We start from the raw sequence: 16,198 nt of genomic DNA, 5'->3' as shown, positions 1-16,198 counted from the left end.
TGCATTGTGGGTAATGTGGGAACCAGGTTTAGACAAGCAAGATTGAAAAAAATAAAAAATAAAATAAAAATAAAGTAGGGTACAATAAAATACAAAGTAAAAGGATATAAACTGAACTGCTACAAAGATGTTATTAAAAGATTTTAAACTTTATTTCAAAGTCAGAATTACAAAGTCAATGTGAATGTAAGAGAAAACAAAAAAGAATCAGGCACAGATGTGTTGAAAATCATTAACTGAGACATCAGACATGACCACGCTATGTTTATATGAAGTACAGGAACAAACTGAGTGGTAGATGGATGAGATAAAGAGGCCAATGTCTTCAAAATTATCACAATGTAACAGCATGAAAATATGCTTAATCGACATTATTAAAGGTCCCATATTGCAGAAATTGAGATTTCCATGTCATTGTTTATTATAAAGCAGGTCTAGGTTCTATAGAAACATTATGAAAGTATCAAAACCTCAGTCCAAAGAGAATACACAGCCTGTATTCAGAAACTGAGTCTTAAAATGAGACGTCAGGACTTCTGTAACTTTGTGATGTCACAACAAAGCAGTCACCACTCTGCTGGCCAACCATTGGCTGACTGACCTGTCATTAGAGCTCCAGAAAGGCTGAGAGAAGAGATGTAAAACTACATCGAGATGGTTTTTGGTTCTTAAAACCACAAATATATCTTCAAATAAAACACCAGAGAAGTGTAATATATGGAACCTTTAACATGTTAATATATATACTACGTTAAATTAACATTAATTTCACAGTGTCTGGACACCTAAGATCATTGTTTCCTGCAGTTGATAAGCTCAAACTTTAATGAGAAAACTTTGTCTCTTTAGAAATGTGTTTTATCAAACATCATGATTCAGTCAAATATGCTAGTTATTCAACAAACATACTCCAGGCAAGTTTAGTTAGAGGCTGGTGTTTGTGCATCTGTCACAATGTACTTATCTCCTCCATATACTGTGGGCCTCATGTGCGTCTGCCCATGTGGGTTGTTAATATATTATATTTTGACTTCACCTTGCTAGCTCATCCATTTCTGTGGCTATTGTACATGTAAGTGATCATACATATGTTGTGCTCATATGAAAAATAAGGAATGTTGTGAGGGCATCATTAAGGGAAATTAGTCTTTGTATTAAGACTCGTCCATGTTTCCATTCATACATTATGTATCTGAGATCCATAGTAACCAGTTCTCTGCACTTTATTTTGTGGGTTATTTGCACTATATCATGTTTTTTTTTTTGTTTGTTTGTTTGTTTTTTGCAAGTGAGTTATCTGGTAACACAGGGTGAAGCAGAAATACTGTACTGAGTCCTCAGTATCCTGAGTCATGACACCAGTCAATCAAATAACAAGTATTTTAAGTGATATTATGTATGATATTAGTAGTATAGTTAAATGTATAACTCACATGCTAGCCAACAGATATCCACTTTGGTCCTAATTTTGCCCAGCAGGGCCCACCTTGGTCACAGCTCACACCCACAGGGTAGAAACACAGACACCTCCTTCACTGATTATCAGTTGCTCAAGACAAAACAGGAACTGTCAGTTAGAGTTTACAGGGCTACAGGTTTCAAAAATGACCTCCGACAAACTTCAGACTAGTGATGTCAGTAAAGAAGCATGAAAGGAAATGAAGGCTCTTGTGAAATACCACTGTCTCAACACTCTGCTGAATGTGTCTGATCTGTGAACTGAACAGGTTCCCTGAGGGATGAACGCAGCCTTCAGGGAAATGATTTTCTCATGCTGCTATCTTGGAGGCGGCCCTCTCCCACGGCCTCGGCCCGGGCCTGCACCTGGACCCTGCATCGGCCCTGGTCCTCTTGGCCCTGGTGGCCGGCTCACTGGCCTTTGAACGTTGGGGTTGGGCGATGCCAGAGCCACATCTTTCTGAAGGTTAACGCCTTTACCAGATGACCCGGGCTTGGTCTTTGTCGGTTTTGGTTCTGGCTCTGATTTTTTTTCTGCTTAGACAGAGGAAGTGATAAATCAGTCATATTTCTAGATCTCCATTTGTTTCATAACCTCAACACCTCAATGGATACAACGTCCTACGATAGTATACAGGGAATAAGCTTTGATGAGTAATAGATTCACTAGTTTTGAGGAGCTTACTGACCAGGCTCTGGTGGAGCAGGGGGCATGAGGGAGCGGTTCGGCAGCAGGTCCTCCAGGTCTTTCATGACCTGGTTGGTGCTATCTGTGTTGTTCCTCCGATTCTTCTCCTCATCCCGAGCCTGGACAGAGAGAGATGGAGGGAGACAGATACAGACAAAACGAGGTGGCAGATGGAAAAAGTGAGGAGGAGTTAAAAAAAAAAACAAGACACTTAGAGAGAACATATAGAGGAGGCACAAACCAGTCATGTTAAATGTGTTGTTATTTCTATCAGATATGTAAAGAAGGTGCTTAAAGGGTAAGACTGGTGATATTCTATATTTATAGTTATTGATAATAAATCCCTTGAAAAGACCAAAACCAACTATGTGTTAGTCCATCTCTCCATACTCAGACTTCTGAGAGTCTGTGGCCTCAAGTCCATTCCTTCTTCCTGAAGATGTAAATCTTTTAAAACAGGGCACAAATATGTTTTTCACTTCTTTAAAAAAGGCTCAGTCATTTCCTATAACAGCTACACACTGTAGTTTTTCGCAAACATTACTCTAACAGGAGTAAATATTGCATTTGTTTGTGACTATTTTCAGCGAGGGATTAATGCAGTATTCATGGTAATGAAGGAACATGTCGCCCGGGGCAACAGTGGCTCATTTCACAGTTTCTCAACAACAACAGTTCGATGGCACAGAAAATAAGATATATGAGACTTTGGATACGAAACGTGCTTGTTAATAGGATCAATTCATGGTTGGTTTCTTTTCATATGAATTGTTTACATTGATTAAAATATAAAATGTCTCTAATTTATCCTTTAAACAGCATCTTTGGTGAAATATTTGACCCCAAATACTGTGGATCTGTACATGACGACAGATGGTAGCGCTAGATGAAAAGTGAAGGGATCACCAAGGGCAGACTGACATTATACCAACAAATTATTCATTATTCAGTCAGCAGTCTGCAGTTCTGTACATGTACAGATTGCACAGTGCACTCTACATTTATCTCCGTTCTCTATTTACCATCTGCATCTTCTTCTTCAGCTCCATGTTGGAGTTTTTGTAGGCCTCAGACACCGAGTTCAGGTAGTAGATGGCCAGTCTGCACAGGAGAGAGGACATGAGTTGTTGTTTTTCAGTGGCTGCTGAGGCAACATGGGAAATTTTGCAGCCTTTTTAGATACACACATCAACAACAACAATTAGTTGTTGTGAACTTATGTATGTGTGTGCATTTCAGTTTGTTTCTGCTGTCTGGAGATGTGTACGTATGAATGTATATATGGATCCATTTAAATAAAACATGGTATCTAACAGTACAAAATTGACTAAAGCTCAAAAATAAATAAATCAGACCTAAGAGCAGATTTAAGTTCACAGTCTAATGTGTGTTTGTGTGTGATCCTGTGTGCCTCCTCCACACTCACACCATGAGCAGTACAGCTGGTATGATGAGGCCCGGGTTGGCTGCGTAGCTGAAGAGCGTCCCCATGAAGGCCGGCAGGTCCAGGTCGATCGTCTCCATGATGACATCAAACATCTTCACCTTCCCACTGCAGACATCAACTTGGTCAATATTTGCATCAATCATATTCATATTACGTATTTGTAAGGTTTTTTTTCACAAGTGTTGTTACCTGAATGGTCCACAGTCAAACGAAGGTGGCAGGGTCATGATGGTGTAGACGACAGGTAACAGACTGAGGAAGAGGATGAGGAGCAGCAGGCCCATGTAGAAGTTGTTGGACTTGGAGGCCTTGAAGACTCTCTCATGGGGGACGTTGGTTGCCATGACGGCCCAGCACTGATAGTACATGGAGCTGAGGAGGCGGAGCACGTTGATGCCCACCAGCCCAGGGGCATAAAACGCTCCCATCCTAAAGACGTGACACCATGTTTTATAACAAATCATTGAATATGAAAGCTTTTCTTTTGAGAGACTGTATGCAGTTCCTGACAGTGTATCTCATATCAGCATATTCCTGCTTAAATGTATCATTTGATAACACATTGAGGGGATGCATGTGATGCAGCGTAATGTGATGTAACATAATTAGATGTAACCTACTACTTCATGCTATGTATATCTGGTGATGGTCTATTCATGTTGATAATGAATGCAGAGCAGCTCCAATGGCAACCTGAAGCCCAAACACTGGCTGTACATTATCTACCTATTCAGTGATACTGGATACATGCAGCAACACACAGCCATGCATGGAAACTCACACTCACATACACACACCGGACTAATGACCACACCGCTGACTGAGCATGAGCATGTCAGTATAAAAATAAAGTTTGTACCAGATCATCCCCTGATTGAAGACCAATCCAAGGACATTTCCACTGATGTCGAACTCTCCATACGACGGCTAAAAGTGAACAGAGACAACAAATTAAAAACAGCTTTCCTCATAACAAAGTTTAAGTTTCACACTGAACTTATAAAGTATAACAGTTCAATTCTTTTTTTACTATTCTATTTGGGAATTGCAGGTAGTGTTAAAAATCTTTTTGCACTTGCACTGTCTGCCAATAACATCCTCCTGTAAACCCTCAAACATAATATACACTTCATATTATTTGATCATAGTGTGGAGCTGGGATTCAGACTATGAAGAAGGTCCTATTGGAGGTGAAATAACAGTATTTCAAGTTGCTCAATCAGTGCATTGTGGGAGCTTTCTGCACACTTGAACCTCCAGTGCACTGGAATGATTTCAGATTTAGATTTTATTGGTTTACACATATGCAAAAAGTTGCAGAAACAACAAAGCAGTGAAATAGAGAGGTGCAAAAAGCCCCTGAAGGAGGATTGATCAGGGCTCTCTGCATTGCATAATTTATTCAATTTAAAATAAGGAAAAAGATCAAAAAGACAGAGAGAGAGAGACAACAAAAGATCGAATTTCACATAACAGCAGACACCCAAATATACAACTACACAAAATAATTCTAATTAAAAATTCCTCCAGCAGAAAATGACTATGCACCACTTCTTAGACACACCCTGTGAAAACAATTAAATTCAATATTGAACCAAACACTTACAAATCCAGCCTCCAGGTCCCAGCACCAGCAGTAGTTAAGGAAGCGGACGATGACGGCTCGGGCGAAGTCACCAATCAGGATGGTCAGGTAGGTCACCTGGATGTCCGACACTGTCAGCTTTACAAACTCCTGCAGCAGAGAACAGAGATATGAATTCATTTAATACTTACCTGATATGAAAGGAGAATTTCACCGTCTAAACACCTTGTATTGATTCTGAAGTCAGATGATGATCTTTGGCCTGAGAACCAGGTAAAACTGGCGAGTGGTTCATAAAATATCATCATCCAGTTTTTGGTCAGATCATATTGAAAGATGATGCCAGAAAATGATTCCATATTGAAATTGATTAAGAGAGCTGAATTCAATGATGTAGGTATGAAAGAGCTTTTATTTTCATTACTATGCCGACAGCAGTTTCCCAGCAGGGTCCTCTGATGACATCAGAAGGGTCCATGGGGGGTGGGGTGGACTCCGAGTCGTTGACCAGACGTGAGTAGTTGGCGTAGTACTCCTTCATGGCCCAGATGGAGGCGTTTTTAATGGCCTGCTCCTCTTCCAGCTGAGAGGCACAAAGAAATCAATCAGTCAGCAGCTTTCTGTCCAGCGTACACAAAACCTCTCTCCAACTGAGATGTTTTACATAGAGGTTGGTTTTTTATGTGAACGTTTATGGGATCAAACATCAAAAGCTAACATGAAAACTGACTGATACATTTTCTGATATAAAACTAAAATGTTCATTTTATAAAAGATTGTTAAATGTTCAGATTGAGAGAGACTGTCATGTTTGGTGATGCATACTGATGACATCACCTTTAAAAGCAGGATCTCATTGGAAGACAAAGTGTAAAGTTTGGCTAAAATTCAACCAAATCAAGTCAAATCAACCTGACAGTTTAAAATGTATGACATCTCCTGAGTGCAGATATTTTGGCCTGAGGGAGGAAAAAACTTCATGACAGGGTAACCATCTGATTTTAGTGTTTCCCGTGTACAAGAAGGAATTTTAGTGATGTGAGGGGAAAGGTCACCAAGGGTCATGTCACACAAGGGTTCAATGAAATTTGACATCTGTTTTTTTGCTCAGGGGGATGTATGGACACACTGACTGACTGACTGCTCAGGCAACACGAAAAGACCATAATTATCCGAGGGGTTTCAGCTAAATTATCCTGATTGAGGTCAACTGTGGTTACTGTGGAACCTTCAGAAAACTGCCCTGAGGGTCACACACACACACACACACGAACGCGGTGCTGCCTTACCTTGGTGTTGACCTCATCAAACAGGGCAAACAGAAAGGTGTAGAGGTTTCCCAGGAAGAGGGCGAAGATGCGTCCCAGCTGCCACTTGAGGGCAATGCGAGGGTGGTAGTCCTCCAGCTCAGCGATGGTCTCGAACAGAGGAGGACACACCAGGCCCAGCAGAGACATGATGATCTCCAACTGGATCAAAACAGGTCAAAATCCCATCTGACATCATCATGTCAAATTACAATTTACATTCTCCTTTCTATATTATACCTACATTTGTATCTGAGTTTATTCATGTATTTTATGTATGTTTTCAGTTATAACAACAGATTTTTTTGCTGAGCAACATGTGATGTTGTGATGTAGAGTCACTGTCTTCTGTGAGTTTTTAGATTTCATTTGTAACCTTTGTTTAGCGTCCTATAAACCTGCTTGCATCAGACTTAATAACAGGAATATTAGTATGTAGCAGTAACAGTGGTGCAGCAGGTGTAGCCGTGGTAGCAGTAGCTTAGCAGCAGCTACTAATGACTGCAACAGTGGTGTCCCCGTTATTAACATCATCATCAGGGCCTGTTTCCTTGGAGTCGTGTGACCATCATTACCTCGTTCTTCTCGTACCAGCTGAGGTCGTCCCTGGTGGCAAACTCCTGAGACCTCTTCACCACAAAGTAGATGAGGTATCCGCTGCCGCCGAGGCTGCAGGTAATCAGGAAGTTAGCCAGGACCCTGAGGAACCTCCGCAGGTGGATGTTCTCATCCTTCTGGTTCTCTTGCTCGTCCACAATGGACTCCTGTTCTTGGCAGAGCAGGAACAGAAATGATTTATGTTTAGTGGAGAACTTAGCGGTGAACTCAAAATAAACTACAGATGTCCTGAAAAATAACGCACACATGTTTATACATTTGTTCCTGGTAAAACGGTTGCCATGGTTACCTTGAAGCTGGTGGTGATGGAGGCGTATTTGTTGTCAGCTGTCTCTGCGTTGCCGATGAGGTAATCCCAGCTGGTGAACATCTTCCAGGCAAATGTAAACTCTCCTTCCTCTCCGTCTCCACCGCCAACATCAGCATTCTTGGCCATTCTGGGAAATAAAACAAACTCCTTCTTTACGGTCGTTTAGGCAGACAAGTCTGGACATTCTAGAAATAAATCTTGATATTTGTAACAGGCAGTTTACATAATTACAAGGGTTAAATCTTGATGACAATCACTCTGTGTTTGTTTAAATTACAGCTTGAGTCTGGCTTTGTCACATTTAAGAGACTAAATTAAATTAATCCAATCAATGGAAAGATTTTCCAATTCAAATGATCAAAACTGGAGCTTAATAACATTAAATTATTAATGACATTTATCCAAAGCAGCTAATACAAAGGTCTCTGAGCTTGATGCTGCTGCAGACTCACGTGCGGATCACGACCATCAGGCTGTAGCCGAAGGTGCCGATCCCAACCATGAGGTAGGACAGAGGCAGCCTGAACTTCAGCAAGCCGATGGTCCTCTGGTTGTTGTAATATCCATAAAACAGGACCGAATATTTGCAGTAGCCCTGCAAAGAGACAAGATGTAAATAAAGGAAGATGTTGTTTTACTTTATTGTCTGTGTTGGTTTGTGTAACATAGTTGTGCTGCCATGTTAGGATGCCTTCAAAAAAGAGAAGATTCTAGTTAAATACAGGAAACATAAGGTTTTTATTACATAAAGAGCAAACTGCTAAATATGGTTTTCAGTTCCCTAAAATAGTGGATGTCATGAAGATAAAAAGAGGATCAGAGTATTTAGTGAGTCTTGTCTACTTTTCTGTGGTAATTTATAACCTATGAATTTCATTATAGACATGAAAATATGTTTATGTGAGTTATGAATGGATTTTCTTTATTTTTGGACTCTGCAGTATTGTTTGCATATGTATGATCTAGTTTATATTTAGACACATCGCCTGGGTATATTTATGTACGACACAATGATAAATGAAAAAAAAACTGCAGACTCTTATATCAGACTCACATTGAAGTCCATGAGGACAGAGTAGTCTTGAGCCGTGGCCTGCTCTGGTCTCGGTACAGTTTTCCTGGGAATCGAGCCGTAAGGGAGACCCATCAGAACCTGAGACACAAAGACATGAATATGTAGAGTTAAGATTAAAGGCTCTTTAAGAACCACCCCGGAGAAATGAATGGCAGAATGAGTCAGTGTCATCTTTTGAATTTCTTCATCAAAGTTTTTCTTAGAGAGCACATCTGGATCCTGGATAATTAGTTTTTCTTCATTTCTTTTTGAACTTACATCTTAATACTGATAATAATAAATCACTTCATGCCTTTTCTGATTTAGTAAAGTGCTACATTAATAGATTTTTAAATGCAGAAACAGGAATACATCACTTGACCTCAGGAATAACCACCAGTCCAAAAGTTAAACCGAAGAGGACGAGGTTCATGCCGTACATCCAGCGCAGGAAGATGAAATAAGACGCCACAGATGACCCGAAGTGACCTGAAGACATTGAGAAGATTTTTTAATTCAGCATCTGTCCACAAGGAGTCGCTGTTCATCTGGTGAACACTGCAGCTGCTCCGTCAACAAGACTTACTTTCCACCTCTTTGATCTTCCTCTCCCAGGGGATACAAGCTGTTCTGAAATTCTCAAAATCCCTTTGAAACTTGATCCATTTCTGAGATCGAAAAGAAGATGCAAAATCAAAGCACACACACAAACAAACACACACACACACACACACACACACACACACACACACACACACACACACACACACAAGCAAAAAGCAGAAACAAGAAAGGCTTGAAAGTTTTGATTTTGTGCCTAACCTTCGTCATCATCACTTTGTAGGCGTACCACTTCCTGCCTTTTCCTTTACCCAAAGCACCTTCAAACTTATCCACAAATTCTTGAGCCTCCCTGTGAAGAGAGAAAGTGACACAAGAGACAAACACTCATTCCAATGAGCTGAATCTATGTTTTTCCACATCCATCTACTTCTAGATTCCCAACATAAAGACAATAAAGCAGTCTGTCAGGGCAGAAGATTACTTCAGGTGTGTGAGCCTTCGTTTCATCCTCCATGGCTTATTCCTGATATTGGCGATCAGTTTCTTTTTCTCCTCCACCTCCTCCATCAGCTGGGCCATCTCTCCCTCTGACATGGACTCCTCCTCCTCAGAGTTTGAGCTGGAGTCAGATGAACTGGAGGAGAAAAGGCAGAAAAGGCACAGAGACGGAAAGGAGGGAGTTTGTTAAAGGAAAACAAGTTTAGGACGAGGACGAAAATACACAACACTGATGGACTGTTGCTCGTTTAGATGCTTCTCTGTTTGAACGCATACCTTAAATTCTGGATAATCAAAGTAACGTGAAGAGAACGTCCACCTGTAAGGCAGTGAACTCCACACGTGGGCTCCCAGAGTAATTTTGAGGGATGCTTAACAGGATAGGTTTAACAACACAAAGTCTGTTTAATTTAATTTAATTTTAACCTTTTTTCTTGTGAATTACTTCCTCATTCTTTCAGTTCTCTAAACATTTATACAAATAAAACTAAAAAAAGAGACTATGCACATGCTAGCAGCTCTGTGAGACTCGACTAAATTAAAGCACAGCAGCGCTTTGAGCTAAATGCTAACATTAGCATGCTAACATACCCACAATGACAATACAAAAATGCTGGTGTTTAGCAGGTATAATGTTTACCTCACTCACCATTTTAGTTTAGCATGTTAGCATGCCAACACAAATACAAGTAACATTCAAGGGATCACTATAATCATTACAATTCATCCTGAGGGGAACATTCATGTCTGTTCAGCGTTCATTCAAACCCTAAATAAGTGGTGAAAAACAGCGGCAGACCAGGCCTGAAGTGGTGGTGGTGCAAGATGAAAAGTAACCAAGGTCATTAGCATTAATCCTCCAGGAACTACAAATGTCTGTATAAAATTTCATAGCAATCCACCCAGTAGTTGTTGAGACATTTCAGTCTGGACCAAAGTGGTGGACCGACGGACTGATGATTGACGTTTTCATCCCAGAAGCCATGCTGCTAATGTGGCTAAAGCTGAGAACCTCGGCTGCACGGTGATGTTTGTAGTCTGCTGGTCCCGGTCTGTTCACACTGTACATTCACACAGTGTTGGTGGGTGTCAGAGGGACTGAAGCTAATTGCAGGATTTCTTGGTATAATTCAGTAGCTTCAAGTTTTTCTTTTCAGTTTTTCTGTCCAACACTTTGATCCAGAGGTCCACAAGTCTTTATATCTACACACCAAATTGCCATGAGGATTATTTTGGATATTCATGCTCTCCACACAATAAACCCTTGTCATTTTGGTGTATCTGAGCTTTCCACTGGCGCTGAAAAATGTTTCCTCTGCAAACTGCTGAAAATGTCCATGGATTTTGCAGTGGATATTCATGTTCCCCAGATGAACTGTAATTATTTTGGGGATCCCCTGACCTTTGCATCAAGTTCCACACAATAGATAAGTTTCATTCTCAACAGAGGATAAACCCTTTCTATCCTGGACACCTTGAGCTTTCCACTGATACCAGCCTCAGGTTACAATGGAAACTTTGCAGCACACCACAGGACAGTTTTATGTCTTGGGAATTAAACTGTCACAGTAATATGGATCTGATTTAAAGGGTAACGTTAAATTGAAAAATTAGGAGGGTGTCTGACTCCTTTCGGGTAGTTTTGTTTCCTACCTGTCGTCCTTTTTCTTTTTCTTCTTCTTGTCCTTGTCGTCATCCTTGTCTTTCCCCTTGTCCTTCCCTTTGGTATCCCCCTTCTTACCCTTACTGTCCTCCTCCTCCTTACCTCCTTTTTTCCCTCCTCCCTTCCTTCCCTTCTTTCCTTTTCCCTTGTCACTGTCCTCATCACTGTCCTGAGCTTTGCCTCCTTTCTTTTTAGTAGCTGCTCCTCCTCGTTTCCTCTTGGGAGCTTCGTCCTCACTCTCATCCTCATCATCACCACCCCCGCGTTTCTTGGCAGGCGTCTTCTTGTTTGCACCTCTGCGTCCCCTGGGAGCTTCCTCTTCATCTTCATCTTCATCATCCTCGTCCTCGCTGGCTGGTTTTTTACCCCGGCCTCTTCCCCTTGCACCTCCTCTCCCAGCTGCCTGCCTCCTGTTCGTTCTCCTCTGGGTGGCACCGTCTACATCAAAACCAAATAAACCAAACAAATTACCACATGTGGAGTTCTGAGTATTTGATCAGAGTCTAGACTGTTAACTTTTTTAAACTCAGGTTGATGAAATGCTGTTTTATCCACTCACCGTCACTGTCACTCAACTTCCCGTCTATCTCTATCCCAACTGGGGACGAATGCAGACACAACAACACATCAACAATCAAATACTCAACAGACCACGAACACGTCCATTTTCAACGCCAATAATTATAAATCTGTTCTATGATTAATTGCAAGAAATCTCAATCTTAATAAATCAGATCATTATTATTGAGTTGTATGCTCGTGGTGTAGCTAAGGGACGACAGTGTCAGTCAGCCTGCCTGCATCAGGTTGATGTTCGTGTTTTTGAGTGAAATATCTCAACAAAATGATAAACCAATGAAAATTCCCACCAGCCTCAGTTGTACCTTGTATTTAGTGCTACTTAGCAGATGTCGGCATGCTAACATGCTAAGCTAAGATGTAAACATGTAGTATTGTCATTGTGAACATGCTAGCTTGGCTACAGTGTGAATACAGAAATTCATTATATGAGGAAAACTATTTGGAGACTTGATCTTGTAGTTCTGACTTCTGTATCACATAATCTATGACTTAGTTTCTCATAATCGTTATCATTAGATCTTCACTGAGAGAAAATGTCTCAAGAATCTTTCAAAATAAAATGTTTAAAGATGTTATTTGTATTAATGATAAAAAAGAGATAATGAAACTGAAAAATTACAGTATACTGTATGTAGAATGACTATTACTTTCGGAATAATATCAGCCTGTTGGGAGAATCGTTTGCTTTTAGAAAACAAGGTTTTTAGGACTCAGCAAAAACAAAAAAATTTTTTTATGACATAAACTTTATATGTGAACTATGTTTTTGAAGTTCATCGTAGATGCACTTGATATAGCGACACTGTTTGCATGTAACACACAGCAGATGTATGGGTGTTAAAACAATAGCATGGCAAGTTGTTAAGATCAGAAAGTCCAAATGAAGTTACAAGTCACTTGAGTCACAAATCAATAAGCTTTTTTGATTTTGTCAAGTCTGAGGTCACAAAATGTATGACTCAAATTCATCTCAGGCCAACAGCAGATGGAGACCAGTGCGAACAAGAGCAGAACCCGTGACAATGGCTGCACGTTATGTCAAGCTACATTACGCTCCTGTATGTGGAAAAGGGCCAACAAGAGTCTACATATCAGTGTCTGGCTCTCAATTAAAGCATGTAATATTATATAAAGTCTGTAAATAATGTGTGGTCATAAATCAGTGTTCAATCAGTTAAGATGTACATTTTTCAAAACAAATTATTCTTAAAAATCTGTTTTGGTACAGGAAAATATGTTCCTCCTCTGAAATGACCCTGCTGCATCACACATCATTACAACCTACACAATCTACATCATTATACAAAACAAATGAATCCTCCCGTCCTCTAATCTTCACCTCACCTTCCTCCATTGTAGCTGCATCAATTTTTCTTGGCATGATGGAAAATAAAAAGCGTCTGTCCTCTGCGTCCTCTGCAGCGTTTGACCAGTCTACCACCCCCCCCAAAGAAATTGGCTCTCCTCTGCCTCGGCTCCCCGCCAGCACCCAACTCAGGTATCTGACAGTGCCGTCACTATGACGACTGTTGCATGTGACCCGCTCCCAACAGGTGTTCTTTGATAGGTGAGGTAAATTCTGGAACCCAAAGGCGATGCACTGTGTCTTATCAAGCAGAGCGGCTGTGTTATTCTCCTGTAGCTGGGACATTTATATTTTATCATTACTACACAGAGGAGGTGATGATACAGCTGTGGGTCTCAGCAGTGGCTCATATCAGAAGCAAACTGATGCTAGGAGGTGAAACATCATTTAACGATGTTAAATGAATCATTTAATGTGACTCTACTGTATTTAGCTGCTTTTCCTAAATGGCTAAAAGACCACTTTATCTTAAGTGCCTAAAAACACTCTCACTCATCTTGTTATTGGAGACCACACACACACACACACACACACACACACACACACACACACAGGAGAAGGCCAGACGCCCTAAAGATTTAATGAAGGTTTAGGTTTCTGTGCGTGAGGCTCATTAGGCAAGCAGTAAATACCCTGAGATGACCTTGCAACTGCATTTGTTTTTTCTATACAGTACAAATACAGCAGCTAAGACAGTCAGCCAGCAGAGAAACACCCCAGAGCCTCATTAAATAATAGAGTAGAGCTCATTTTTCACATCCAAAATGATTCTATTACACGGTTGTCAGTTCCTGCAGGTGAGATGTGGATAACACTCCTGCAGACAGCGCTGATGTGTGTGGACACACCTGCTGAGTCCCTGTTCACCTGGTCTGAGATTATGGTCAAAGTGCATATGACAAGAAAGTGTGTATCATACAATTATTACTATATTAGATGTTTGTAATTAATGGTCGTTGTACAAAGTCCTGCAACTTTAATGTGAATTTAATATGACGGTGCTATATACTATACACTGCATTCCAAAAGTCTGAGACCATTTCCCAAAAGAGGTCCCAGACCTTTGGAGTCCACTGTATGTATATATATGTGTAGACTTATGCACAGATATACATGCATTTTATGTAACATATATTATATAAGTACATGTACACATTGTGTTTTTGCTATGTACAATGGGGTCCAAAAGTCAGACTTACACCTCTCAGTGTTGCCAGTCTTGTATTGTTACATAGATATTTATCATTGAAAAGACCATCTCTATGTACTGAATAATGAATCATCACATCACACTGGAGACAACGAAAACTAAAAAGGTAAAACTGCCAACATGGGAAAATTATGATTGAGTGACTGAAAAAAATAAACTGCAATTGAATGCGTTACCATGGAGAAATAGTTCTACTTTTGTATCTTCATTATTTCATTATTACTACAAACACATTTCAAAGCATTTTGAAGATGTAACCAGAATATATTTTAGCTTTAAGACTAAAATGTCAAAACTACAAAATAATTGTTTACCAAAACCAAAATCACTTGGCGTTTGTTTAACTTGTCTTCAGTTTTTCGGTTGATAACATCCCTGAGATCGGCTGCAGGGAACAGCAGAGCTCTGGACACACTTGTGGTCCTGACACAAATTTCTTAACACCTCCTTATCTCCAAAAACCATCAGATGTTTCTAAATCAATATTTGATGCCTGATCACCATAAAAGATGCATGAGCAATTAAAGGTTAATAAGTCAGGTCTGAAGAGTGTTTTAATGCTACTGCACATCTGTGTCACGTCCACACCAGCATGTGTGAAAGACAGAAAGATATTAAACTTCTTATTGAACAGTCAGTGAGCATTAACAACTACAAACTTTCATATAAGAAGCTTGGTTAGAAGTTCAGCTGTTTACATGTGTTTGTATTTGTGATCACATTGACAAGGTTACCTCTTTTTAAATTTACATGTTGGGGTTGACATTTCAGTGATATCTATTTATGCTGATATCTTTTATTTCTATATGTGTCTTAAAAAGTGTCTTACATTTCTAGAAACTGCACAATAATATATAAAGTTCACTGTCATTTTTGGATCGTGTGCCCTTAGATAAGTTATATAGGGAGTATGAGGCTGTTATGCCACCTAGTGGTTGTTCAACAACATAAATCTTGACCAACAAAAAAAAAAAAAATACTACACATCTACTGATGTGTACTAACCTACAACTACTGCAGTATAGCTGTGTATTACTATATAAATGAGCTGTTTTACAAATACTGAGAGGTCATGTTAATTTGTGTGAAAATATATTTAATGTACTTTTATATTTCTGTATGGTTCATTACAATCACGTGTACAGAGGTGTGCAAAGTTTAGAAACGGAATAATCTGAAGGTTAGATATGGAATTAGATTAAGATATGATCAATAAGATTTTGAATTTATGAAAGGATGTTTGTGTGATTATCACCTTTTATAAACCTGTGACAAAACTCTGCATGTGTGGAAAAGATTTTCAACTGTAAAAGCAGGATCAAAACTCTTACACAACTTCAAATGTGCACTGTTAACGTCAGTCACACACTGAAGTTACAACATTGATCATTTCTGCACAATTTGTATTTACTCAGCCTCGTTTTACTAAAGGCTCTGTGGATGGTATGTTGGTCTGATGGTCGGCCACTTTGGTCTACAATAAAAAAGCTTTTTACAACTACTGCACACACTGCCGTGTATTTTTGAACATTCATGGTCCCCAGACAGCGAATCCCACTGTGCTACTGGGGGGGGGGGGCTGGCTGAGGAACAGCGTTGTCCCTGACACCATGTGCTTCTTGTGCTGATGAATGAGTTACACTTTGCACGTGTGTGTGCATCAAAAACGACAAGCCCCACGGTGAAGCAGGGGAGCAGGTGCCATAACGTGACCTGAGGCCACACTCGCTGCAGCAGATCCTGTTTCCCCTGCAGAGACACGAGTCACATGGAAACACGGAGCCGTAACAGAGACACTGATGGACAGACAGCAGCCTGTAAATGTCAGCTGGGTGTTGTGCTCCAGGT

At 40.2% G+C, this 16,198-nt stretch overlaps 1 protein-coding gene across 1 annotated transcript; it reads right to left on the bottom strand.

The window, feature by feature from the left end:
* Positions 1-1,608: 1,608 nt before the first annotated feature.
* tmc2a (transmembrane channel-like 2a) lies at positions 1,609-13,241 on the bottom strand. Its single transcript, XM_071465914.1, has 20 exons — positions 13,119-13,241; positions 11,752-11,790; positions 11,183-11,630; positions 9,513-9,665; positions 9,290-9,380; positions 9,054-9,135; positions 8,850-8,956; positions 8,468-8,566; positions 7,866-8,008; positions 7,393-7,540; positions 7,061-7,249; positions 6,468-6,647; positions 5,603-5,761; positions 5,200-5,328; positions 4,453-4,520; positions 3,783-4,022; positions 3,573-3,698; positions 3,169-3,247; positions 2,148-2,265; positions 1,609-1,992 (listed from the first exon to the last, which is right to left on the bottom strand). Exons 1-20 carry the CDS (start codon positions 13,153-13,155, stop codon positions 1,778-1,780), a joined length of 2,850 nt encoding a protein of 949 aa, XP_071322015.1. The 5' UTR covers positions 13,156-13,241; the 3' UTR covers positions 1,609-1,777.
* Positions 13,242-16,198: the final 2,957 nt, after the last annotated feature.

This window comes from Trachinotus anak, unplaced genomic scaffold, assembly GCF_046630095.1.
Source record: "Trachinotus anak isolate AG129_WGS33_773 ecotype Australia unplaced genomic scaffold, CSIRO_AGI_Tana_v1 ptg000028l, whole genome shotgun sequence".
NCBI lineage: Eukaryota > Metazoa > Chordata > Actinopteri > Carangiformes > Carangidae > Trachinotus > Trachinotus anak.
This window is presented reverse-complemented; position numbering and strand designations above follow the sequence as displayed.

Coding starts and splice junctions, on each gene's coding strand:
- tmc2a (XM_071465914.1), bottom strand. CDS start 13,155: ATGCCAAGAAAAATTGATGCAGCTACAATGGAGGAAG. Junction 3,248..3,572: donor CCAGCTGTACTGCTCATGGT/GTGAGTGTGGAG, acceptor TCTCCTGTGCAG/ACTGGCCATCTACTACCTGA. Junction 1,993..2,147: donor CCCTGCTCCACCAGAGCCTG/GTCAGTAAGCTC, acceptor CTGTCTAAGCAG/AAAAAAAATCAGAGCCAGAA.